This window comes from Sceloporus undulatus, chromosome 3, assembly GCF_019175285.1.
Source record: "Sceloporus undulatus isolate JIND9_A2432 ecotype Alabama chromosome 3, SceUnd_v1.1, whole genome shotgun sequence".
Lineage (NCBI taxonomy): Eukaryota > Metazoa > Chordata > Lepidosauria > Squamata > Phrynosomatidae > Sceloporus > Sceloporus undulatus.
Window position 1 is genome coordinate 181281298 of NC_056524.1, and position 26361 is coordinate 181307658.

At 37.0% G+C, this 26361-nt stretch overlaps 1 protein-coding gene across 4 annotated transcripts in view; it reads right to left on the reverse strand.

The window, feature by feature from the left end:
• The window catches only part of EXOC6 (exocyst complex component 6), a 163467-nt gene that overhangs the window by 26383 nt on the left and 110723 nt on the right, over nt 1-26361 (reverse strand). For 2 of the 4 annotated variants that reach the window (XM_042459266.1, XM_042459267.1), the window contains exons 18-21: nt 22400-22579; nt 15667-15696; nt 7225-7366; nt 3878-3951 (exon numbers count right to left, since the gene is read on the reverse strand). In XM_042459266.1, coding sequence (XP_042315200.1) covers nt 3878-3951; nt 7225-7366; nt 15667-15696; nt 22400-22579 — 426 coding nt within the window. The remainder of the gene's footprint in view (nt 1-3877; nt 3952-7224; nt 7367-15666; nt 15697-22399; nt 22580-26361) is intronic. The other 2 variants (XM_042459268.1, XM_042459269.1) reach the window with 1 other exon arrangement.

Genomic DNA, 26361 nt, shown 5'->3' on the forward strand with positions numbered 1-26361 from the left:
TACATCCATTATCACTTGGAAGCCGCGTTAATCCCTTAGTAATTAACACCTTCATTAAAGAAACTTGAGCTCAAAAGAAGTTTAAGATGTATTATTGGCTTAGTCAAATCAAGCTTATAGGGAATAAAATTTTATGTCATTCAAACTTTCAACTTCCTTCAAATGAGTATTTCTAATCTGAAATATTGTTTTCCCTTGATAGTGGGCTAAACTACATTGAAAAATCCCCATGAATTGTAAACTTAGAATGCCCTTCAAAGTATGTACTATGATTTAGATGATCTCCTAAGGTTTTTAGAAGGAAAGAATGCAGAAATTCAAACTAGCAAAAATTCTGGAATAGACTCAGCAAATTTTGTAACAGAAAAATTGAAGTTGATCTTATCTATTTGGATTTGAATGAAAAAAAATAGTATTGTATGGGAAGTTACTGCTCAGGCTGAACAACAGGTATATCAAGTACCTGTATTGTAAGATAAGAAAGTAAGGGGGAAAGCTAGACATACAATTATAGAAGCCTATCTCAAACAAGTACAAAAAGTCACATCAGAAACCCTCATGTAACATGCTAAATGTAAAATTTTCAGCAAATATGGAGATACAAACTCTATTGTAACTACAAAGAAAATCAACATTTGGCCAGTCATATGACCCCCCCCCCCACACACACACTATTCACTCAATTTATGATCCAAGGTTCTGGTATGAAAAGGAAAACATTGTTTCAACCCATCTGCTGTACATCATGCATAATTTTATAAAACTCTGTCATCTCTTCACCTTTTTTCTAAACTAAAAACCCACTGACATTGTAACCGTTCTTCATAAGCAAAATTGTTCAAGTGTTCTGATAATTTTGGCTGCTCTTTCCTTCATTCTTTTTAGTTTTATGCACTCTTCTGAGATACAGAAACTGGAACTGTACACAGTACTGTAAGATCCCTCTCTTCAGAAATCCCGCAAATTATAAGCTCTTTTCATTTTAGTGTAATTACTTTTCACTTACATATATTGAAACACATCTGCTAATTTATTGACCATTCACTCAGTTTGGAGACATCCTTTCACAATGCCCCCCCCTCTCTTTATACCATTCAAATAAGTCTAAATAAGTCAGGGGGAGGGAGACTGTAATTTATATAGTTTGCAAGCATATCCATTGGGTGTGACAAACTGACAAAATTCATACGCGAAAGCAAAATTCACTAAATGCACATCATATGCACACTGATTTACACAGTGGTTACAAGCCATTTCCTGAACAATGGTGCTTTCCACAGCTCTGAAACAGCCCTGAATACTTCTTCAAAGTGTACCATAAAGCTTTACAGCCAAGTATTTGTATGTCACGTTTATTATCTGTGGCAGAAATTATTCATGTACACTGTCCTTCTCTAATCTTGCACATTGCCATGAAATCACACAGAAGGAGTGAGCTGTTGTTGAGATAACTGGCTTCCATTAGTAAGCATGTGATTGGCAGGACGATAAAGTCTTTTCCCTCACAGGTCAGCTACTTTTTTAAAAAAGGGCAATCCTGCTGATCCATCTTTTAGCTACAGTCTCTCACTGAGTCCCAATTCTCTTGCCTTTTAGCTTTGATATGGCTCAAGCTTTCCCCCTTGTATTAGCCCCTACCTGTCATCAGCTCCTCTGTACTGAACAGCAAATATCAGGAGTTTGACCTCGGGGCACAGTCCGGGTGGGCAGGTAAAACCTGACCACTGGACCTACTTCCTTATCTTTCATATCCTGCAATTCATGAAACAGTATCGAATTCAAACTGAAAAACAGAAGCATGACCTCTTATAGGAACTTTCTGAAAAAGGCTCTGTTGCCTTTCTAAGTATTCTTGAAAAGAATTGTCATCTGCCCTATTAAGAATGATCATAAATAAAGAAAAGAAGGGGAAAGAGTGCTAAATCTTTACCAAGAGCTAAATGTCACTCCTGATAAGGATTTATGTCAATACAACAAACTGCTAAGTACACAGGGTGGAAAAAAATAAAAGAGGATGCTTTTTGCATATAAATTTGCAGGCAGATGCAAAATAAAAATAAGCAAAATTAACCGCATGCAAATAATTATAATGTAAATGTTTGGGAAGCACTATATTGTTAAAAGAATAGCACGACCCATATCTCTGAAGAAGAAATACATGAAATATTGAGCATATTAATTCATGCTCACTTAAGATACGATCTGCTTCAATCACACAAAATGTAAACTGGGAATTACTGTGAGCTGCCTTATGGAGTAGCTCTAAAAATGATCTAGGCAGAGATTTAAAATAACTAGCATGTTAGTCATACAAAATAATCAGTAATAAGAATTTCTATAGCTCGAGCTGGGTTCCAAACAAAGACTTGGGCATTCCTTGGTGTGCTCCAGCTGTTCCCCCTCCTTGGACCCTTGTACAACTATTCTCAAGCATAATGTTCATCATGAAAAAGGTTTGGTTTTAATATGCCAGGTTTTTTATGCTTTAACTTCAGCTTTACAGAGGTTTTTAAAAGACCACATCAAATTATCACTTGAACTTTCTTTGCACCTATCTTATTCCAGTAATAACACAGAGAGGAATGATATTTTGTTCATGCACTGTCTCAGTGCACATTACAGCAGAACTTTCAAATATATCAGAATTCATCTACACATGTTGATCACTGAACAATTATGTCTTTTGCTCATTAGAACTCCACATCTTTGAAATGATAGGAAACTAGCTTGCAAGGTGCTTTGTAATAATTAAGGAAAGACTGATCTGAAACCTGTGAGTTGTTCCCCAAAACAAAATAATGTACTTAGTTGAAACCTGCCAGACATTTTAGCATGTAATTTAGTATTACAACAATATTTGATTAATAATAGAAAATCATAAGAACAAACAATAATATGAATTAACTTGCTAGATAAAGCCAGTATTCATATAGTCCAGTGCACTTTTTTTAAAAACAGTAACACTACATCCAGACACCTGACCTTCAGAGTTGGTTAACTTTTCAGGTTATACAACCCTGAACCCATTTTTTTGTGTAATGCTGTAATGTAGTGCTATAATATAATGATTCCAGATAACTGATGTGTAGGTTTGGTACTGAATTGAACAATGAACAGTGTGTCTTCTGAAGGGGAAAGGAATACTCACAATCAGTCTTTACTGGGCCACTTTTGAATTTTATATTCTTTTAATATGTTTCTGCATACCTGGTAAGTCCAAAACTGCAGGGTCAGACTCATTTCATTGCCCTACTGATTTAAGTGGACTAGTACACCTACAACTAGTTTTGAGGAACAACAGAAGTGGAATAGGAAGAGAAAACAATTGGGAAATCCCTTCTCCAACTAGTAAAATAATGAGAGATTTTGTAGCACCTTTGAGACTAACTGAAAGAAAGAAGTTGCCAGCATGAGCTAATGTAGATTTCAGTCTACTTCTTCAGATGCATCAATGAGACTAGAGTACCAAGAAAAAAATAATAGTTTCAGATGGAATCTGACGAGTATAATGTAGCTAACATGCTTCTCTTTACAAGCAAAAAAATAATAGTTAAAGCCCAAAATATATATTATAATGCTACAGAAACATGAACAAAACCACCAGAGTAGATTTAAACAAGTCTCATATTAAAGGCTAGGCCCCCTGAATCAATTGAGTTTACCTCAATGTTGACCTACCATTCAGTGACTGAACCAATAGATCTACTCTAGTTGGAACTCATAATAGGATTTAGGACTTAGAGGGCTATATGGGGCTTTCCCCACATCTGCTGCAGCACCTTGTTCCCCTCTGCGTAGGATTCTGGGCCACAACATACATGAAAAGTTTGGCATCATGAAAATATGACAATTAATTGGTATAGAAACAACATCTTACTTGTCTGAGGTCAATGAATGCTAATTGTAAAGTTTCTCCATGGAATCCAGGTACAGGCTCAGAATTGGCAAATACTGTAAAGTAAGAAAACAATTGAAAGGTAGATTTTATTTTAATCCAAAGTCCAAAAACCAATTTATTTTCATTCTATAACATGAGTTATAATTAAGTAAAATGATACTTCCATTTTAAGAGTGATGATTTAGCACAGGGATGACAATAATATACTTTTCCAAACATTGTTGGACAGCCTTAACCAGCACATGCAATACTGAGATGCTGCAGATCAACAACATCTGAAGGTCTACACAATCCCCAACCAGTTTAGAAAAAAGTTAATGATACATGTTAACCTCTATGGGTACTCAAAAGCCATTTGCCTTCTGTCTGAGTCACAATTTCTTGATTATAAATATTTAACAATCTTAATTGTAGATAGTAGCTAAGATATCGGAATTCAAGTTATGTTACAGGACAGTTAAGCAAAAAATGCTTTAGAGCAGAGGCATACAACTGTGGCCCTCCAGATATTTTTGGACTACAATTCCCATAATCCCTCCCCATGGCAGTCTTGATTAGTCGCAGGTCACAAATTGCAGGTTGCTGGTCAAAAATCTTGGACAGTCACCAGTGCTCATCCATGTCTTGGGGGAAAGACAAGGTTAAACACTGCATATAGCACAACCCAAAAAGAACTATACGCTAGAAAATCCCACTGATTTTGATTATATCTCCACAGAATGTGTAACATGGAGTCTTATACAGTCAGCCCTCCATATCCACAGATTTTGCATCCAGAACTTGAAAATCTTCCTTTTAAAAAAACAAAAAACAAAATCAAAACAGACCTCGAATTTGCATTTTATGTAAGGGACACCATTTTACTCCCTACTGTATACTGTATGTATTACGAATTGAACATCAAAATAATTTTTTATCAATGTGAGGTCCTGGAACCAAACTCCTGTGGATACCAAGGGCCCATTGTAATTTAAATATAATTCACAGAAAAGTTACAAACTTTGAAAAAATCATTGAGACCTGGCCACAGATATTGCTTTTATATAATTAGTCCTGACTTCTTACTGACAGGTTTCTCGATGATACTTTTACACCTATATTCTGATGGAGCAAAATCCAGCCCTGTTTTAGGTACAGTGCCTGGACAGTACCTATCCTACTGCCGCTACAGCCTCAGTCAATCAGACCCCAATCAACACTGAGGGGAGTATTGAAACAACAAAATCAGAAGAACTGCTTTAGGTGAGCCTCTGGGCTTGCAGTAAACTGATAGGAGATATTTCACCCCCTTTAGCACAATAAATGAATCAGCTACCCTTTGGAATACCTTAGTCCTAACTATGGTTTGCCATGAGAGACAAAGAAATGAGTTTCATGAAACTCAACTCCAGAAATCCATAGCACACAGCTTGGGTTCTCTATGGATTGTATAATCAGATGGGTGAAAATTCTATAATACCATGAGACTTTAGTAAGGGAGCCATATTTGTGGAAGGTGTTCCCAAAGAAATGACTTTCCTAAAACAGTTGGCCATACTAGGTCTAGCTCTTCCAAAAGGCTTTCCTTTTAAAAAGAAAACTGGAGCCCAGTAGAAAGGCTCTGAAGGGATCTGCATACTGATTAGCCAGATTGATCATCATTTGTTGTTGTTTATATGTTCATCTGTCTATCTCTCTGTCCTCTGACTTTGGAGATTATCAGATGGGGGCGGGGGGGTGGACAAAGGACGGGAATGAAGCAGACCGCTCCCATCCTTATGCCTTCCTTGTCATGCTATCGCGCAAAAGAGTATCACACACGTTGCATTTATCCAGTCATTTTCCTGTCAATGAAGTGGAATTGTCCTGTGACTTTTGAATAATGGAAACCTCCATTAATGAAAAATGACAGGACAATTCCGCTTCACTGACAGAACAATAATGGGATAAGTGCGGTGTCATCTGATAGTCTTTTGCACAATAATGATGGGATAATGACCAGATAATCATGACTTCAGTGACAGGATAATGACCAGATAAACACAACTTTGTCTGATAATCTTTGCACAATCTTGCAATAATGACGGGAAAAGGACATGTGATAATCTCCATTGTAATACTGGACTCTTACAGATTACTGCAAAGAAATGACAGCTCTCCCAACAGAGAGTTTCATTTATCAGTGGCTGGTGTCTCTTTGTTTCACCTCCAGATCCAAACTAATTTTAATTCTAGTAAAAATCTGTAGGCACTTCAGCCAATCACCATTCAGCTCTCATGGAACTAACCAATCTGGCCAATCAGTATGCAGATCTCTTCAGAGCCTTTCTACTGGGCTCTAGTTTTCTTGTTAAAAGGAAAAATGTTCTGAAAATCTTAATGAAAAATGTAAGGAATTCTGTTCCCGCCACCTCTGTCCGCAGGTAGCAAAGATAATAAATAAATGTAGGCAAGTATGTTACAGTAGTCATTTCTAGATTCATGAGTTCAGATTACTACTTCACTTATAAAAGGTCTTTTAAATCTTATATGAAGAAGTCTTATAAGTAAAATGGTGAGACTCAAATGCCCCATTACATTCAAGCCATTCTCAAACATACAAAATTTTGGGAGAATTGAAAACCCTTCTTCATAAGTTGAGTCATATGAGAACAACAGAACAGATCAGAACAATTCCTCTCAGACCGATTGAACTATTTCATTTCTTTAAACATCTGTGAATCTGAAAATACTCCAAAGTGCCACAATATTCTTTATAGCATAATGATTATTAACTACCAGAAGAGGGAGACAAGAGGAAATTCAGTGTAGAACTGGTTCAATGAAAATTAAGTACTGTACTGAGTTCAACATGAAAAGCATTTAAGTTCGCAATATTTATATTCTTTTCAAAAGTGGAGACCTTTCCACTGAGTCTTTCACAGATCTATTTCTGGTATTGGGGCTTGAAAAAGAGTTTCCCCAGGACTATTTTTAATAGGCAAGTCTTTAATCTATCAAAAATAAGTAGCAAATAAAACTATAATGCTTCAACTGCTTAATTCCTTAGAATAATCAACGAACTCTTTGCTAGCAATTAAATGCTTAGAGAAGACATTGTCAATTGCTGCAAAGTGCCAGAACCTGCAAAGTTTGGCCAGCAGTAAAGAGGAAAAACAAACACACACATCAGGGTGATAGTTACAATCTTCCAAAATTTAAACTGTTAGTCCCTTAGAAGCTATCCAGCTACATAAGACCTTGAACAATATACAGGATAAACAACCAGGCCAGGTTTATAAGTTTAATCATTTCCATAAATCAAATCATAAATAAATTCAGTATGGTGGCCGGAATTTTATACTTACATTCACACTGGATTACATCTAAATTAAACTGCTGAATGGCTCCCATGCTTATTTGTTTTAATTCATTATCCAATAGCATCTGCATCAGGGTGGTTGACAAATGTTGGCAGGCTGACATACATGCAGTCTGGGCTACTTTCCCCTGTTAAAAAAAAGCTGAGTTATAAGAATATGCTAACAATGTTGTGAGAATGTGTACCTTCTCCCGCATTTCTTCAGCTCAGAACAGACAATGCTTGGTGCTCCCATTATCCACTACCCTTTCTTTCTACCCTTGGACCAGTTGCCAAGTATCTTCAAATCATATAAATAGACACACACATACAATTCACTTTGTTGAGTTTGTAGCTACAATATGGACAACTGAAATGGACATACTATATACATTCAGTCTCATACGTGGGGGGCAAGTGCTCTACAGAATTTTCCCTTCCGTCTTTCATTGTTTACTATTAACAAGGATATCCTGGAATACTAGAAGTTTCCCACTTGAGCACTCAGATGCATCTCCCCCTCCACACAAAAAAGAGGGGGAAATAACTGTACCAAAACCAGTTATTTACCAAGTCACATGCAGCCCTCTCATGTTCACAACATACATACATAGCCAAAGTCACACTTTTTCATTCTAATACATATAGCATAAATGTCATGCCAGTGTTTGACAAAAGCAAGTTGGATCTAACACACCATCTATATGCTTTCAGAGATATAAAAATTAATGGAACTAATTTCTGATTAAGTGACAGGATCATAACCTTCACCTAACTAACTCAATATAATGTGAAGGAATATAAACTGAATGTTCCAAATGTTAGAAAGCTTTATATATTGCTAACATGTCTGGGCTGTTTCTCATTTCTAAACTGATATGTTTGAGAACATAGAAGGCTTTTCTTTAAAATGTAGTTATTTTATCAAATTAAGCACTACAGTGGGATCCTCCATATGTTTATTCAGATGTACTCAGTGTTTAATGGGGCTTACTCATAAGTACCTATATACTCGACTACAATTTAAACACTACCATCCTATATACCCTTAGCTGAAATAGGCCTGATTTAATACAATCAGGCCTAAATACAATGATTTAATACAATGGGATTTACATCTGAGTAAGCATGTGCATGATTGCACTCTAAGTGTGTTTTATTTAGGAAAATTGCATCGATTAGATGAAATATCTTGAGACTTATAAAGAGTAGAGCTTTATAAGGCTACAAATAGTAATGCTTACCAAAAGTTTAAATCCTTAGCCTATACAGGATAGATTAAGCAATTTATTATATATGAAAATATGTCAGTTGTCATTTTGGGCAGGTAACCTATTCAGCATTTACATTCATGAAGATTCTGATAGAGCCAAAACTCAAAACCTCAGAGATACCCTGATGAAATATTGTGTATTTCAGATTACATACAGGTGCAACAATATACTTTCTGTTCATATTTCTGGTATTTTAACCACATTCTACAAACCTATTCCTTCTTTGATGGACATTGAAAAATGACTGCTCACAAAATGCCAACTATAAACAAATGATGTCTCTCACACACACTTAAACACACACACACACACACAGCATGCTTACATGTCTGCCAAACCCAGTAGTAATTACACTGGGAGACATGCAGTTCTACTCCCAAAAGGAACAACATCAATACGAATGGGGAAAAGGAGGGAACGGGAAAGGAACAGACGAATCAATGGGCTTAATTTAATTATAGTATAGCAGATTTAAAGACACATAATGGAAATGTTATTTTGATTTAATAGAAAAACTGCATTGTGGATTAATGCAGTTCTCCATCAAATCAGCTCCATGTCCTATTTTACATATAATTTGAAGCCATTATAATGCAATCACAGTAAGCAGCTTAATGCTATGAATTTAAAACTAAAAATAACATCTCATTAAATTCTAGATGCAAAAATATTAGGAACTATATTGTTATACAATATTCAATTTCATTTTTCTTATCAAATGTATATATTCACAGTTGTTCAAAAACAGTGTATTAACAGCACTGGAGCAGAAGGTAATGGTTACAATGCATGGATATGAGTGAAATTTCTGTGATATTTTTAGATCTAGGTTTCATAAACATACATTAAATGCTTGTTACAATGATAGACAAATGCTGACACCCTAGAAAATTAACAGAATTGCTTTCAACTATGCACTTGGACTACAGGCTTATTGCTCACAGTAAAAGAAAAGTAGAAGGGAAAAGAACATCTTAAAACTATTTGAGATCGCTCAGTTTTGTTTTGTTTTGACCAAGATAAAGAAGCATATTTAGAGGTTTGAGTTTTAACTAGGCATAGACATCTGAAGCTGTTCTTACTGCTCATTTTATAATAAACATTATATATCTCTGTGTGTACATTTTGCACAGTACAGGTGTTCTAAGCTGAAAGTGTACAGGAATGGCAATAGAAAAAATGTTTTATTAAAATAACATATTTACTCAAATTAATCTTAAGCAGTTAAGCTCTGTATGCATCGTAACTCAATATTGAGGTTCTTTAATCATCATTGCTTTCAACTTTTTAAATACTGCATGTTTTATATGAACTCACATGTATTTTCTAATTTCGAATTAATTGTTCAGTTACTTCCAAATGTTACTACTTTAGTTATAATATTTAAAGTTTCTATTTCTTTTCCTTAGAGTTAACTATTACTACCCCACTGATACCAAAGAAGCTTCACCTTTATGCATCAGCTGCAAACATCCATATTCTTTATTCCACCACTGGAAAGTTCAAGAAAATAAGGATTCTCTTACATAAAAATCACACCTGCTAGGAGATAAGGTGCCTGCATTTCACCCACCCTACAGATCTGCTGAAATACAAGTTTGTAAAAAGAGAAAACCCTTAGACAAACGTCTTATATTTCAAAGGAGGTAGCAACAGAGAATCTGCTGACATTTTATATCCTTTCTGTAGTATCCGAAAGCTTTTCTCTTAAGAACAATGGCTGTAAAGAGACATTTGGCCCTAGGAAATTCCCAAAGGGTCAACCATATGCATCCTTCCATGGCACCTTCATGGTGCTGCTTTCTAGACCCATGCTAGCTGTCTCAAAAGCAGCTTTCATCATTCAGTAGGGTGTCAGTCAATATGATTTATGGACTGCATTCAACAAAGTCAAAGCGTATAGAATGAGAAATATGACTACAATCTCCTAATTTGTTTTGTATTGAGCCACTTAGGAGTCAAAGACCTGATGTCAGACTGAGACCGGCAACACAATTAACCAGCCGGTGACAGATTCATCCATCCTCCCTGCCAGGCTGTGCCAATCAAGGACAGCATGAGACAACATTTGGAAGAATCAGAAAGACCCCTTTCTCTAAGTAGCCTATGTGGGCTTCTGATTGACAGTTTCTGAATATAGCTTGCAGAGTACTACCACCCATCAGCCAATAGTTCTTTGCTGCAAGCTGTGAAATAAGACTTTTACTGCCAATCATACGAACAATAAAACACAATCCCACAAGCAAACAGGGAACAAGATGTGTCTGGTAGCCCTGAAAGGCTAGCTTCATAATTAATTTAACAATATTAAATCACATATTAAATGGATCTTTCTTCCCATATATCAAATTAAAAATTCAAATGCATATATTTTAGTCTGCCTATCTATCTCACTCAAATCAGGCATCCTTGTGAAAGGAGGAATTAAAACCCGGTTTGCTCAACATAACTAAATTTCATCTCTTGGAAAATAAAAGGCTTTTAATACTGATTGAACATATCAGTATTTTTATAGCTGTGCTCACTGGAGACTGATAAAAACAGTCCAGTTCACAAAACATGCTAGAAATCTTTGCTGTCGTTCTCCTCTCTAAAAGATGTTAATATTATCCCTACTCCACAAACTCTCTTGCCAATTAATAAAATGATTATTTATGTTTGACAGGCATGTTATAAACAAATATGGTGGCAGGTTTTCATAATCATGATGTAGGATTGTGACTAAGAGCAAAAGTTTGATTTCAGTGACAATGGCTCATACACATTAAGAATGTTTTTAAAAATCCTGAAAAGGCTCCATTTTCAGATACACTTTGACCCCTTTCATTCATCAAAACCTAATTTTTCCAACTACAGCTTTTCATATTGTACTTGAGGGGGGAAAAACTATCTGGATAAATTTGTTAGAATATTCAAAGTCTTTAAAACTCAGGAATAAGATTATGCAAGATGTAGACTGTTGACTAAATTGCTTGCTTGCTTTTCGTACTGACACCATTATAAAGTGTTAAATTAAAGCATCTGTTGATGTTTATTTCTGAAGACCTCCAAGGTGAAAACAAACAGACACAGGAAAATCCTTAGTAGAGCCTGTGCCCTTCTCACAATAGTTACTAATGGCTCTGAAATCCAGCTGGTTTTCATAAATCAGGTTGGTTTCAACATTTAGTTGAAAAAATGGATAACGTCACAAAAATATGGTGTTCAGTTTCTGATTTTGGTATACTGACTTCTTTTAAGTTAGTCTATTCGATATCTTGGTAGTGAGAATAGATAATAATTAATTAGACAATAATCAACTGTATTATCCCAATCCGTATTGTAAGGTATTACTGCTCTATCGTATGGAAGTAACTCTTCACAAATAAAAAGTTGCTTGAAATTAATGTTAAAAACTGACATAAATAAATAACATTACAACTGTACTGTAACAAGGGATAGCTTCATTATTTTTGTGCTTTACTTAAGTTTATACTTACAAGAGATATGTAGCCTCACTACTTCATTGTATTTTGCACCTTAGGCTAGTGACTTGTCGAATTCTGCTTTTAAAAAGTGTATTTATTTACTTTTGACTAACAAAAAATGAAGGAGACATTTCTTTAAAATCATGACTAAGGGCAGAACTAGGAGGTCTGGATGAAGTGGTGTGAAGCCACTCCACCTGAAGATGGACTGGGGCCGTGGCTCTTCCACGGCCCCATGGCAGCTTCCTGGCATGTTGAGGGCTTGCGGCATGTAACCACCACATCCCCAAGACGCCCGGAAGCCAGCTTACATGCGGCTGATCTGGGCACCTTCAGGGTGTCATGGGGGCGTGAGGCATGTGCATGCTATGCCCCCAAGCTGCCTGTAAGGCGGCTTTTAGTGCACCAATCTGTACCGGCCCTAAGTACAGCATAAGGCCAAAAGCAGCATAGAGGTGCTTTTTGGGCGGCTTGGGAGTGCAGCATTTACACACCGCATGCTCCCAAACTGCCCAGAAGCCACCTGGCCATTTACATGGGGGCGGCTTCATGACACTCTGGCAGTGCAGTGTTTACATGGAGCAGGTTTCTGGCCACACTGTGGCCGCAAAGGTGACTTTTTGCCACCTGAAAAAGGAGTGGCTCTTTGCCGCTCCTTTTTTGGCGGATTGAAATCGCAACATGCAGTTGCTGTGGTCCCAATCCACCTTCAGAACCTATTTCGGCCCTTAGTCTAAGTGAGAACAAAGCCAGTTGGAACTGTAAGTAACTGTGAGTTGGGTAGAGTGCATACGCATAAATGCCATTTTGAGAGGACCCAAGAGACAGCCAACCTGCACAGTGAATGAACTGGAACTGTATACTTTGGCTTAGCAAGGCTCACTTAGAAGCAGAGGAAAAAATATGGCAGCCTTACAATCTGTTTGATAGAATATACTGTGTTTACTAAGTGCTGTAAAAAGAATCTACCAACCATCTGTCTGATAAAAGTCAGTTCATTGTTCAAATATGTTAATAATGTTGTTTAAAAGATCAGCAAGTTCCAGAGATATGGCTGTCATCACCAGTCGAAGGATGTGTGTGTCTGTTCTTAAGTCGTCTGTTGACTTATGGAGATCCCATGAATTTCATAGGGTAATCTTAGGCAAGATTTACTCAAGAGATGGTTTTGCCAGTTCCTTCCTCTGAAATATAGCTTACAGCATCTGACATTTATTGGTGGTCTACCATCCAAATATTAACAATGGCTGAGCCTGCTTAGCTTCCAACATCAGATGGGATTTGGTAGTTTAAGAGTATTTAGGCCAAAAGCATACTGTGCAGATATTCTGTATTTTCCTCAATGAATTTTGTGTGATAAGAAAAAAAGAAGAAGTGAGAATGAATGGTGAATAAGCTAGACAATGTCTTCTCTATCTTTTCTTATATTTATTGAATGAGGCAGGGGGGATTTATAACTATAAAAGAGAATGTCTCCGACAGTTATAACTCACCAGGCTAACAACACCTGAAATTTGACATTGAGGGGCAAGGGGTTGGAATCCAAGTATCCATATGAAACTTCAAGTCAAGCAAAAAGGGGGTCTGCCACAAGCTACCATGAAATCATGGCAAGCACCTCAAAATTTTGCATAGTGTTTTAATTGTTGTCTAGTAGTCAGTTTCAAGTTGAAATTCCAAACATGGGGTTTCTTAGAAGAATTAAAACAACAATTTCAATTCATCAGCAATATTTTTAAAAATAAAGGTTACAAAAGTAGAAGAGGGGTCTCTGAGGCACTACTTCTACGATTACTTCAGAAATGGGAGAAAAGCAAGCAAGCAGTGGAGGACTATGGCACTGCTGCAAAAAAGAGTGAGAAAATGATAGAAGACTGAGTTTCTCTGAGGTAAAATCAGGAAGAACCGAATATAAGATCTCCCATGGTGCCACTTGGGTTATTAGGTGTAGAATTAGGAAATACCTAATACATGTCAGCTATACTACAATATGAGATCTGAAAGCACCTAACTTCATTCTCTTATATACCTCATAATACCTTTAACTCATCTAATTTAACTGGGTTACTCTGTGCAGTATATCATTTATTAAAAATAAAAGGTAAATGTGACTAACACCTAGACACCCTTCTTTAATTTCATCCCATTGGATCTATCTTCACATTTCAACCTGAATGGCCAAACAAACACTTTAGTGCAAGAACACTTATTCTCTGTAGGAAGTGTAGAATACACACTCCTTTTCTACAAACTGATGAAGTCTGAAACTATGAAGATAGAAAAACTCCTATGTGTGTGAGCAATTAAATACAATTAGAACTACCTTGCATAAACTACTAAAGGTTGAACAGTGGACCTGACTACTTAGAAATGTCTATTATTGACAAGATTAACAGATCATGTTTCATTTTATTTCCTCCATTCCATAGTCATTATACTACAATATATGATTATAAAATAGTTATTTTTACTCATTCAGACATAAGGCTTCAAAGCAAGGGCACCTATTAATTTTAATGAAAGACAATCCACTACAGTTTCTCTAATAAATTGTACACAGTGGTATATGTGCTTCAAATAATGTTTTATGAGATCTATATGGTAAAACTACAATGTGCTCATAATTATAATTGTAATGAATGAATCAGGCCTTAACACCAGATGAAATCATGTTTTAAAAAACGACAAATGATAAAGACGGTGTCTGCTATACACTGACCATTTTTGACAGCTTCACTCTTATGAAGTCTGATTTGTTTTATTCCTGTGTAATGGCTATTGTTATCCATTCCTTTTTGGGTTTTGTATCTTGTGTATCTGTGTTTTTTCTTTTTCTTTTGTTTGCTATTTATAGTCATGAGCATACTGAATGCCAAAATAGAAAGAGAAGATGAAGGCGTTTCACATTTATACACTTCATTATCATATATAAGATACCAATAAGGCTCCTAATATGTTATTATTATACGTACTGATTTTTCTTGTTTAAGTGTTGACATTGTAAAATATTATACAGAAGCAATGCTATCAAGTGGGAAAAACATGAAATAGATAAAAAAAATAGGTAGAACACAATACTGCATCAATACAAAAACCTTATTTAAAAATGAAAGGAAATTTTCCCAAACAAACAAATCTGTTTAAAAGTAGCAGTTATTCATTATAATGCAAATATTTGTACTAGGACAAGTAAATGATTTAAAATGAGCTGCTGACCTGAAAACGATTGGGTCATTAATCTTTTAAAGCAATCCATCATCTTTAAGAAATACATTTAGGCACAGACATTCTCCTTAGTTCAAAAAGTATGTTTTTGAAAGAAACTGAAACTTTTGCCACCCCTTTATTCTCAGCCACTAGCAGGCCATTTTAACCTTATTTTGTATGCACATCCAATAGTTGTATTCTGACACCTGACCTCAAACTAACAAGTCTTATGGTCTCCCTTTGAATGATCTAATTTGAGATGCAATGCATGCCCTATCATGTTTCTGGGAGTCTTTAAAAGGTTCCTTCTGCCTTGGCATCCAAATGACTATCGTTAGTCTTCAACCTGGATTCCACATGCAACCACACAACTTAGTAATAAGTCAGATCAGACCAAATAGTGGGTTTCTAATAAGTCAGAATTAAAGCAATAAGCCTGCAGGCAGTTCATAGTTTAAGTTTTCCATGTGCATGCTTTTTTGAGAGCTTGCATCTACTTACCGACATGGCAGCATGATCATTGTTGTTATTCTGAGAAGGAAACCAGTAGGCCAATCAAAACAAAACAAAAATTAAAATGCACTGTCAACATCAAATTGCAGTTTGGTATCAGTAAGGGGGAGATTCTTAAGAAAATAAGCAAGGTCTGCTAATAAGCTTATTTTCTGAAGGTTCAAAAATAGGATCAGAGTTTTAAATGAATATGATCTGGCTTGGTCACAATGAAGGCTTGTGAAGTCTGTCAGTCCTTTTGCTTAAGTTGTAAATCCAAAGAGACACATGTGCCTTATCTGATATTCTGACATATGGAGGAATTAATACAAAGCACAGTGCTAATTATGAGAGTTAGGATATGAACATACTCTGCATAAAGTGATATTTTCCAGCACATCATCTGGAAACATTTTATCTAAATGTTTTGGAAAGAGTTTGGATCATATTCAATTAGCATGACAATTTCAGAGCTCTTTGGATGGGTCCAAATCTCTGCAGATGGCCTTCTGCTCATGCATGGGGGCTTTTAAACTCCCTGCTTCCAGCAGCAGACCTCTGTGCCCTCCAGAGCAGCCCCCCATGGGGCAAGGGAAGCAACTGCCAGAAGGATGCATCACCCTGTGGCTATGTGCACACACAGAAGTGCTTCCCACTCACACTTGGGGGCAGGGCAACCATTATCATCAATCTGTTACTTAGCTACATCACTATATATATATATGCGCTTAAGAAAAAATTTGTGACCACTCAATGACAGGAAGTAAAAGTGCATAAAGACAAACACATCCATCCATTAAATTGCTCAGAAAAAATATGGAAATAATTTATTTTTTAAGTATAGATGCAAAATATTGCTTTTGTCTTTTCTTGTATTTATTTTAAAAAGCACCAATACCATTCTTATCAAGTGACAATACAAAGGAAATACAAATAGACTTTTAGGAAAACAAAGTAGATACACATAGAGGAATCCAGTGACATCAGACAATAACTAAGAGTAGATGTTTTAAAATGTATGGACAGTTATATTTCGATATAATATCCACAAAACATAGTTTTACCATCAGCTGCTATTGTGCATTATGGTTGACCACATTAACAGTATATCTAAAAAGAGCTAAGAACTGGCCCTAAATGGCCCCAAAATTATAGAGCTGGAAGAGACCACAAGGGCCATCCAGTCCAACCCCCTGCTATGCAGGAATACACAATCAATGTACTCCTGACAGTTGGCCATCCAGCCTCTGTTTAAAAACCTCCAAAGAAGGAGATTCTACCACACTCTGACGGGTGTGTTCCACTGTCAAACAGCTTTTACTGTTAGGAGGTTCTTCCTGATGTTTAGGTAGAAGCACTTTTCTTGTACTTTGCATGCATTGTTCTGTGCCCTAGTCTCTGGAACATCAGAAAACAAGCTTGCTCCATCCCCAATATGACATCCCTTCATATATTCAAATAGGGCTATCCTATCACCTCTTAACCTTCTCTTCTCCAGGCTAAATATACCCAGTTCCCCAAGTCTCTCTTTATAAGGCATGGTTTCCAGATCCTTCATCATTTTGGTTGCCTTCCTCTGGACACGCTCCAGCCTGTCAACATCCGTTTTGAATTGTGGTGCCCAGAACTGGATATAGTATTTCAAGTGAGGCCTGAAATAGAGTGGCACTATTACTTCCCTCAATCTGGACCAGGGGTAGGCAACCTGCGGCCCGCGGGCCGGATGCGGCCCGGCGAGGCCATGGGACCGGCCCCAGCCCGGTCCTGCCGCCAATTGCCGCCGGGGCCTTTGGCCTCTTGTGCACAGGGGCAATTGTCTATAGAAGCCTCAGAAACATGCATTTATATTAACATTTTTTTAAAAATCAGCAAATTTTTTCACGTGTCCTCCACTTTATTTTAAAAAAGTGTCCACCATTTGAAAATTTTGTCCTACATTTGTCCTGGTTTATTTATTTATTTAATTTTTTAAAAATATTTATTTATTTATTTTTTGCCTTCGGCCCCCCAGTTGTCTGAGGGACAGCAACCTGGCCCCCGGCTCAAAAAGGTTGATCTAGACGCTATACTTCTGGTGATGCAGCTTAGAATCTAATTGGGTTTTTTAGCTGCAACATCACACTGTTCACTCATGTTCAACTTGTGGTCTGCTAGGACTCCTAGATCCTTGTCACCTGTACTGTTTTCAAGCCTGGTGTCCCGCATCCTATATCTGTGCATTTCATCTTTTTCTCCCTAAGTGTAATACCTTACATTTCTCCATGTTGAAATTCATTTTGTTAGTTTTGACCCAGCTTTCTAATCTATTGAGGTCATTTTGAATTTTGATCCTGTCCTCTGGAGTATTAGCTGCTACTCCTAATTTGGTGTCATCTGCAAATTTTTAAGCATGCCCTCTATTCCTTCATTCAAGTCATTGATAAAGATGTTGAATAGCACTGGGCCCAGGACAGACCCCTGTGGCACCTCATTAATCATTTCTCTCCAGCTTGAAGAGGAGCCATTGCTGAATACCCTTTGGGTTTGATCATTCCACCAACTACAAATCCACCTAAAAGTTGCATTGTCTAGCTTACATTTTACTGGCTTGTTTGTCAGTATATTGTGGGGAACTTTGTTGAAAGCCTTACTGAAATCAAGATATGCTATATTCACAGCATTCCCTTCATTTACCCAATTGGTACTTTTATCAAAAAAGGAGGTACGATTACTCTGGCATGACTTGTTTTTGAGAAAACCATGTTGACTTATTGCAACTACAGTGCGCCCGTGTCATATACGGTTGCGCCATACGCAGCTTTCAGATTATGCTGAAGCCGTGCACCAGAAGCAACAATGGCACGTGTGCCTATGGTGTGTGCACTGCGCTGCACTGCATGCATGAGACCCATTGTTTCCAATGGGGCTCGAGCATATGTGGTATTTCCCTTATACCGGGGGGGGGGGGGGGGTAGGTTCTGGAACGGATCCCCTAATAAGGGAAGGGCAGACTGTAATTATATATGACCCCTACAATATACCAAGCTATCCCATTCTGTTGCACACAACTAACCAATTATTCATAGTGAAGTAAAAAGCAGGGATATACAATTTATATTTTTCCCTACAATGCCCCCTACATTTTAAAATGATATATAATGCCAAGGAAAGACTTCCCTTTTGGACTCTGCTGTGCAAAAAGAACACTACATGTTGCGTCATGACTACAAGACCATATTCTATACTTATATTTGAAGCCACACACGAGTAAAAACAAAAAAAATGTTGGTACACATACTGTGCTGACTGAAAAACATAGCTGAAAATACCTAAAAAAATAACTTCAAGAATAGCATACATTTCTGGATACATTTCTTACAGCCTAGGACGCACACACACACACACATGGCTTCAAGTTGCCTGTTGATTCATGGCAACCCCATGAATATCATTAAGTTTCTTAGGCAAGGAATATTCAGAGGTGGTTTTGCCAGTGCCCTTCTCTAAAATATAGCCTATAGCACTTGACAGTCCCTGGCAGTCTCCCATTCAGTTACCAACTGGGACTGTCTTTGCTTTGTTTCCATGATCAGATGAGATCTGGGACCTTTAGAGTATATAAGGATGGAGAGGGACTTATAAAATCATGACCAGATTTGCCTGAATAAAAATGTTACATGTTAAAAACTGGATGCAAACTGTTGTCTCTGGGTGTCTTATCAATTAACACACTACAGCATGCTGCCAATTTCACTTCCTATTGGAAGATGTTATGGTCAATCAACAATGGGATGCAAAATATAAGTTTGTCCCTTGTTTCCCAGTTAGCAAGTAGCAGTACAAAATGTGTCTTCTCTATTATATATATATAAAATTCATTAACTGGAAAATGTTTCTGAAGACATGACTCATCACCCCTTACACTCTGTAAATACACACACAGCTGCTTCAGATGTCATATTCTCTTCTTCCACACCCCAAAATATCAAGATCTCAGGCAAGCATTTTCATTAATCTGGGCAGTCAGTCAAATGTAATTAAAAAGTCATAAGGGTAGAACAAAACCATTCTCTGTGAGGATCGTACTTTCTTTACCAGGGAAGACTCAAAAGTAGGATACCCCATGTGTGGTTTAATATAGGGATGGGCAGAATGTAGCCTGGAATCTAGGGGTAGATCCCTGAGTGAATTATGGCAGATCATTGTGGGCTTCTTCCAATCCCTATGATTAATAACAACAGCAAAATGACCCTAAGATTGCATCCTTCCGAGGTCGCTAAAATGAGTACCCAGACTGTTGGGGGCTAATTAGCTTACTTGCTGTTCACCGCTGTGATCTTTGGAGTAGCGGTATATAAATAAAACAAATTAAGATGACTGGATCACAGGGTTTTCTGACAGCTGAGTGAGTGTGACTTGCCCAAGGTCACCCAGTGGGTTTAATGGCTGTGTGGGGATTTGAATTCTGATCTCTAGAGTCAATGTCCAGAACAAGTGTAGATTTGTGTGTGAGCAATAATTTTGGTACTCTAAACAAATTCCTGGGCCTGTGCTCAGAGACACCTTGTTCTGCAGTTCTGTATCTATTTACCTAAGCCACTATTTTGCATCCGGTTCTATTCAGAGGACTCTGGGGTTCTAGTGAAAGACACAAAAGAGATCCTAAAGGCTGCCCACTCCTGAAAAGAAGTGACACATAGTCCATTCTACCACTTCATTCTGCTGTAGTTCAAGATCCAGATAAACTCTTCAAATGAATTCATAGTTAGAAATGCCCACCACTATTTTTCTCCTATGCACAGGTTAAATGAAGATTCAGCCACAAGTATACTCCCTCCTTTAACTATGGGTACAAAATTGGTGAACAAAATAGAATGTTTGGACATGGGTGAATTCATATTAGGGTACATCTTATTACAGACGTGGCCTTAGCTACCAGTAATAGCTACCAGGAGCCCTGGTGGCACAGTGGCTAAATGCCTGTACTGCAGTCACTCACTCACAAACCACAAGGTTGTGAGTTCAATACCAGCCAGGAGCGTAGGGTCAACTCAGCCTGGCATCCTTCCGAGGTCGCTAAAATGAGTACCCAGCTTGTTGGGGGCAATTAGATTACACATTGTAAACCACTTAGGGAGTGCTTATAGTGGTATAGAAATGTACTTGCTATTGCTATTGCTAATACAATTAAGTGCTGTGTAATATTTAGGATATGCCAACTACAATTGTTGCCAGATGAGAAAAAGCAAGGATTTATCAAATATGCCTTTTGCCAGAGTACAACAGCATACAGTTATATAACCAGAATGAGGGTATAGCCATACTGAAGAAATAAAGCAATTTGACACCACTTTAACTGTCATGGCTCCATCCTGTGGAATCCTGGGATTTATAGTTTAGTGAGGTATTCAGTCTGGACTGTCAGAGAGCACTGGTGCCTCACCAAATTAGAAATCCCAGGATTTTGTAGGACAGAGTATGAGTGGTGTCAAACCGCTTTAATTCTGCAGTGTGAATACACCCACAATCACAAATGTTTCAGTAGCTTCAATCTTTCAACACAGTACTGTCTAAACACTCTCACATAAGACAAGAAAACATGTTGTTCCTGAGGGATTAGATAACAGAAACCAAGACGTACTGTTTGTTCTTGAAACATTGCTATAGACAACACAGAACATTTTCAATGAAATGAAATGTAAATAAAGATCTAGAGGATTGCCCAATTACATTTATTTTAAGAAATAATTTAATATTAACAAGGCTTCAGTTATAACTAAAACATACAAGATATATTCACAATATAAATGAAACAAAGGAATATTTGATTTGCTAAATAAAAATCCGAAACACATGCTAGTCTGTGAATATTTAAATGCAAAGTAAAAGTCAGAGTGGAAAGTGTTGATTATGATCCACCAAAACTGATGGCACTGATAGGTTATTGTTGTTTTACACTATGTTTCCCAAAAACAATCCCAACACACACTCTTACAGAAAGAAATATGAGACATATTTAACCAAGATTTGTTTTTTAAAGCCAGGATTTGACTCCGATTTGCAAGTCCTGGATAAAAGCAAATCCTGGTTGGCACCAAGATAAGCAGACGTACAATTAAAATGTTATTAATATTAAGAGAGGGAAGAAGGTGAGGAGATGTGAGAAGAATGCCTGTAAGCAAACGTTTGGCTCACATGTTACCTCCTAATCAGATGAAATGTTATACAATGATTTAACATTTAGCCAGGCTCACAATCTCTCTCCCCTTCTATGTAATCATGAGGAACTGGATAGCGTTCAATTCCATTTTAGATTAAATGCTGCTTGCCATACTGTTCAAACTAAGCCAAGCTGTATTAATCCTGATTCATTGAAACAAATCAACTTCAAACCATAATTTATTGAGCTGGTTTGTTTTGAATAACAGTAAGTAAAAATTAACCATATTTTAGGGTTTGGAGAGCATGTTAAACTGTGTTTAATCCAACACAAAAGGAGCTTCCAATCTCCTACAATTAGAAGTGAAAAGCAGACAGGATAGTATGTAAGCTTAAGGTCCACTGAGGCTTGTTTTCATAAAAGTTAAGCATGGTTCAGCCTTACATTTAACTATAGCCATCCTCTTCATATAGGGCCAGTCCACTGCATGTTGTACATCTAATACAGACCAAGGGGTTGTTGTTTTCCCCATCGTAGGTGACAAAGCATTGTTAAACTACATGTACAAGGCAACCTAAGACTGATTGTACTTTCTCTACTTACAGGCAAGTGAGTAAAAACCTGAAAGGTGCTTCTTAAAAAATTAATGAGATCCATTAAATAGCCACTGGCTCTCCCATCTGGCTCACTCATGGTCCAGTCATAATCAGCAAGCTGGATAAATTCATCAATCTTTTGGTTAAGTTTGGTATAAATCTCCCCTTCAGCAGCGTGCCTTGCATCCTGAAAAATATACATATAGTATGGCTATACAGAAATTATATTACTGTAGGATTAATTCTTTCAAGTGTGACACAGCAGAGGTGGGACAAGAAGAAAGAACAGAAATTGCTATTTTAATTCATACTGTAATATAGGGTTTAAAAACAAATTAGTCACTACAAGCAAGATAAACAATTCTTATCACAAATGGACATTTATGCTACCTTGTTTTGGGGATGCAAGTTAGAATGTGTAAAGGTAACAATTCTTGCTATGTGGCTTCAAGTTGACTTAGACTTCTTAGGGAGACCCTATCATAGGATTTTCTTAGCAAGATTTATTTAAGGGAGGTTTACCCCTGCTTTCCTCTTCGGATGAGTGTGTGTGATGGGCTCAAAGTCACAGGTGGGTTTCTAAGGCTAAACAGGGATTTGAGCCCTGATCACTCAGAGCTGTAGTCCAACACTCAAACCACTACACAATGCTGGCTCCTGTATGGTAACTATATCATCATCATCATCATCATCATCATCATCATCATCATCATCATCATCATCCTCCTCCTCATCATCAACTAAAATGCTACTCAGGCTTTAACTGGATAATTTCAGGAAAACGTCAAATTAATCAAACCATTATTTGAATTATATCCTAATTATTACCACTGATTTGTTTATCACATTGTGGTCTGGGAAGTAAATTTTTATTCCTATGATAACTAACAAGTGACCAATGTTTTCTCATGAAATTTCATTCTCTATAATGCTTACTTTAATGTATATGATCCAAGGAAAGCAAACAATAGTTTGTGGCTGATCAAAAATTTTGAAATAATGTGTTACATTCAAACCTTGAAGATAATTGTTATGAACTACTATTCAGACATTTGTGATTCCTTCTGGAATGTCTTGAATATATAAAAGGGTTGATGACTGTTAGAGATGGCGGAACTTCACAACTGATATCTTCCATATATATGAGAAGTGTCCAAAATAGAAGCATTCTGGAAATCAATTCTAGATTCACATAAATTACTGGTTTGGAATGCTGGTCTCCTGCCTTGATCAGCTGGCATGAAAGAATATCCCAATGGTAGTAGATTGCTCCTTCAGCTATCCTGAAAATTTGAAAGCTGGTTGAGCTTCAAGAATGGGGAAGGGTAAATCTCCCATTGGAAATGAACAGGCTCCTTAAACTGCAGTCCTATATACGCTTATGCCTATCTACCTGGAAGTAAGACCTATTTACTCCAATAGGAATTATGCGTGGTTAAGTATATAGGACTACAGTTTACGACCGACAAGATTTTCTTCTAAGAGATGCGGGTAACAATAGGAGAATATACTGCAGTGTAGCTAGGTTGAAGAAATGCATTCAGCTTTCCGTAAAAAGTACATAAGAATTAATAAAAAAAGGATTGTTCATCACAAGTGAGGCTTATGCACTGCTACAATTCTCTATGGTAAAAATAATATGTTTAATATAGAGAGCAGGAGGAGGGAAGAATCTACAAAGGCTATGTCATGCCCTTATAACCTGTTTGGCTTTGTTTGCAATTAATTTTGGATTCCCCGCCCCCAGGAGCTTGGATACCACAAATGACAGTCACAGCATGATTCCAAAGACAGTTAGATAATGCATACATAACTGCATACAGAGGACTTCATTAATTCTTGTTTAAACCCAGAATGAAAAAAAAGTTAAGCCAAAGTACAAAAAAATTGGTTAGTATGCGCTGTATCACACTATGTGCAGAATTTGAAGAATTTGCTTGCGAGTAAAGAGTAAAACCTACAAAGAATTTCAGAAGGATGGGACAGAAGACCAAATGAATTTTTACTGATTATTCCCCACCTTCTTTCTTTCTTTCCAAAATAAATCCTCAAAAAACATAAAGGATACAGCACATATGTGGAAGGCTAAAATGACCCTTAGAACATTCCTGTCCTCTAAGTAGTCCTCTATTCCTGAATGAAACTTTTGTCATGGATGTGAACCCAACCATTGCCTTGGAAGAACTCTCTTGCCTGACGCAACTCCTTGTGTTGGTGGAGGAATAAATGTGAGTTGTATTTTGCTTTCTCTCAGCTGATACAGTTCTATCATTCCCCCATCCAAGTCGAGAGGTAACATGTGTTCAGTCTGTTATCACTGGAGATATTCCACAGGGAAGTTTACATGTGTAACCTTTTTCATTTAAGAGACTGAGAGATGTGTCATTGTTCAAAATGCCACTATTTTTTGTAAAAGAATATTTACCAGTACTTAACACATTTCCATAGGTAACCTACCAAAAATAAACAAAAATATGATGCTAAATTTGGAAGGTGGTCCATCTTAAAAATGCCTTAGAAGAGTATGGAAACACACATACATCATGTGTTAATTCTGAAGCAAATGTGCTTGTAAAACTACCCATACAAAAAGTGGGAAGCTGTAGCCATTCCTATCCAATCCTTGGCATATGCACTCCATGACACACATAGGAGTATGAATAATTTTGCCCACACAAAATTATTTACACATATACACTTCACACACTGGGCCTAAATCCAGTTGCTAGTCTCATTTAAAATAACCTGCACTGATGTGAAAATCCAGTTTAAGCCTGATTTATACCTATTGGGAATCGTAGAGGAAGAATTGGAGAAGAAACACGGTAAAGTGTTATATTACATGATATCCCTAGCTCGTATAAGTCTAGCCCAGAAATGGAAGGAGGATTCAATCCCGACGAAAGAAGACTAGTTAATGAAGCTGTACGAGGGGATGGAAATGGATAAACTCACCCAAAAGTTGAGGAATGATATGGAGGATAAATTTGTCGATGAATGGAGTAAGCTCATAACTTTTTTTGAATCCACATGGGGGAACATTGCCGTCCTCAATGTAAAATAAAATTCTGTATTTCTTTGTTGTAGGCAAACCTTGAGATTACAGATATGTGAACTAAGAAAGTACAAACATCCACTTATCTGACTGTATTAGAGAGGAAGCTTGGAAGTTTTTTTTGGGGGGGGGGGTTAGATAGGAGTAGAATTAGAAGAAAAAAGAACTATCTAAGTAGATTGTCAACAAGAATATGATAAGAAGAATAGATAGAAGAAGAGGTTGAGTTAAGAAGATTATGTTGGATAAGTACTTTAGAATTAACCAATATTTGGTACAGTATTATAATTAGTATGATATGTACTCTTTGTTAAGATTAATTTTCATGTAATTTATTCTGTTTCCTATTCGTTTCAGAAGACTTCTTTTCTTTTCTTTTTTTTTCTTTTTTCATAGGTTTTATTGAATGTATGTTTATTGTATTTTTAATAAAGATCATTAAAAAAAATAACCTGCACTGAATGACCTACCATTCAACAATTTATTAACTGGATTTATTCTAGTTGGAAATTGGATTTAGGCCAATGTATAAAGTGACAATTTATGTACTGTACTGCATAAGTACAGTAAGGGATGCAGTGGCTTAGTGGTTAAGATATCAATTCTGACAGAATTTTGGGAGTTCAAGGCCTAAGTGCTGCATGATGGGGTGAGCTCCTGTCACTAGTCCCAGCTTTTGCCAGCCCAGCAGTCTGAAAACATACAAATGCGAGTAGATAAACAGGTACTAATTCAGTGGGAAGATAACAGCATTTGATGCAGTCATGCTGGCCACATGCCCACCAGAGTAGTCTTAGGACAACATTGGCTCTTCGGCTTAGTAATGGAGATAAGCACAGTCCCCTACATTTGGTTACTACTCGACATTCGTGTTGAAAGACTACTTTTACTGTGCAAGTAAAGTCTTGGCTAAC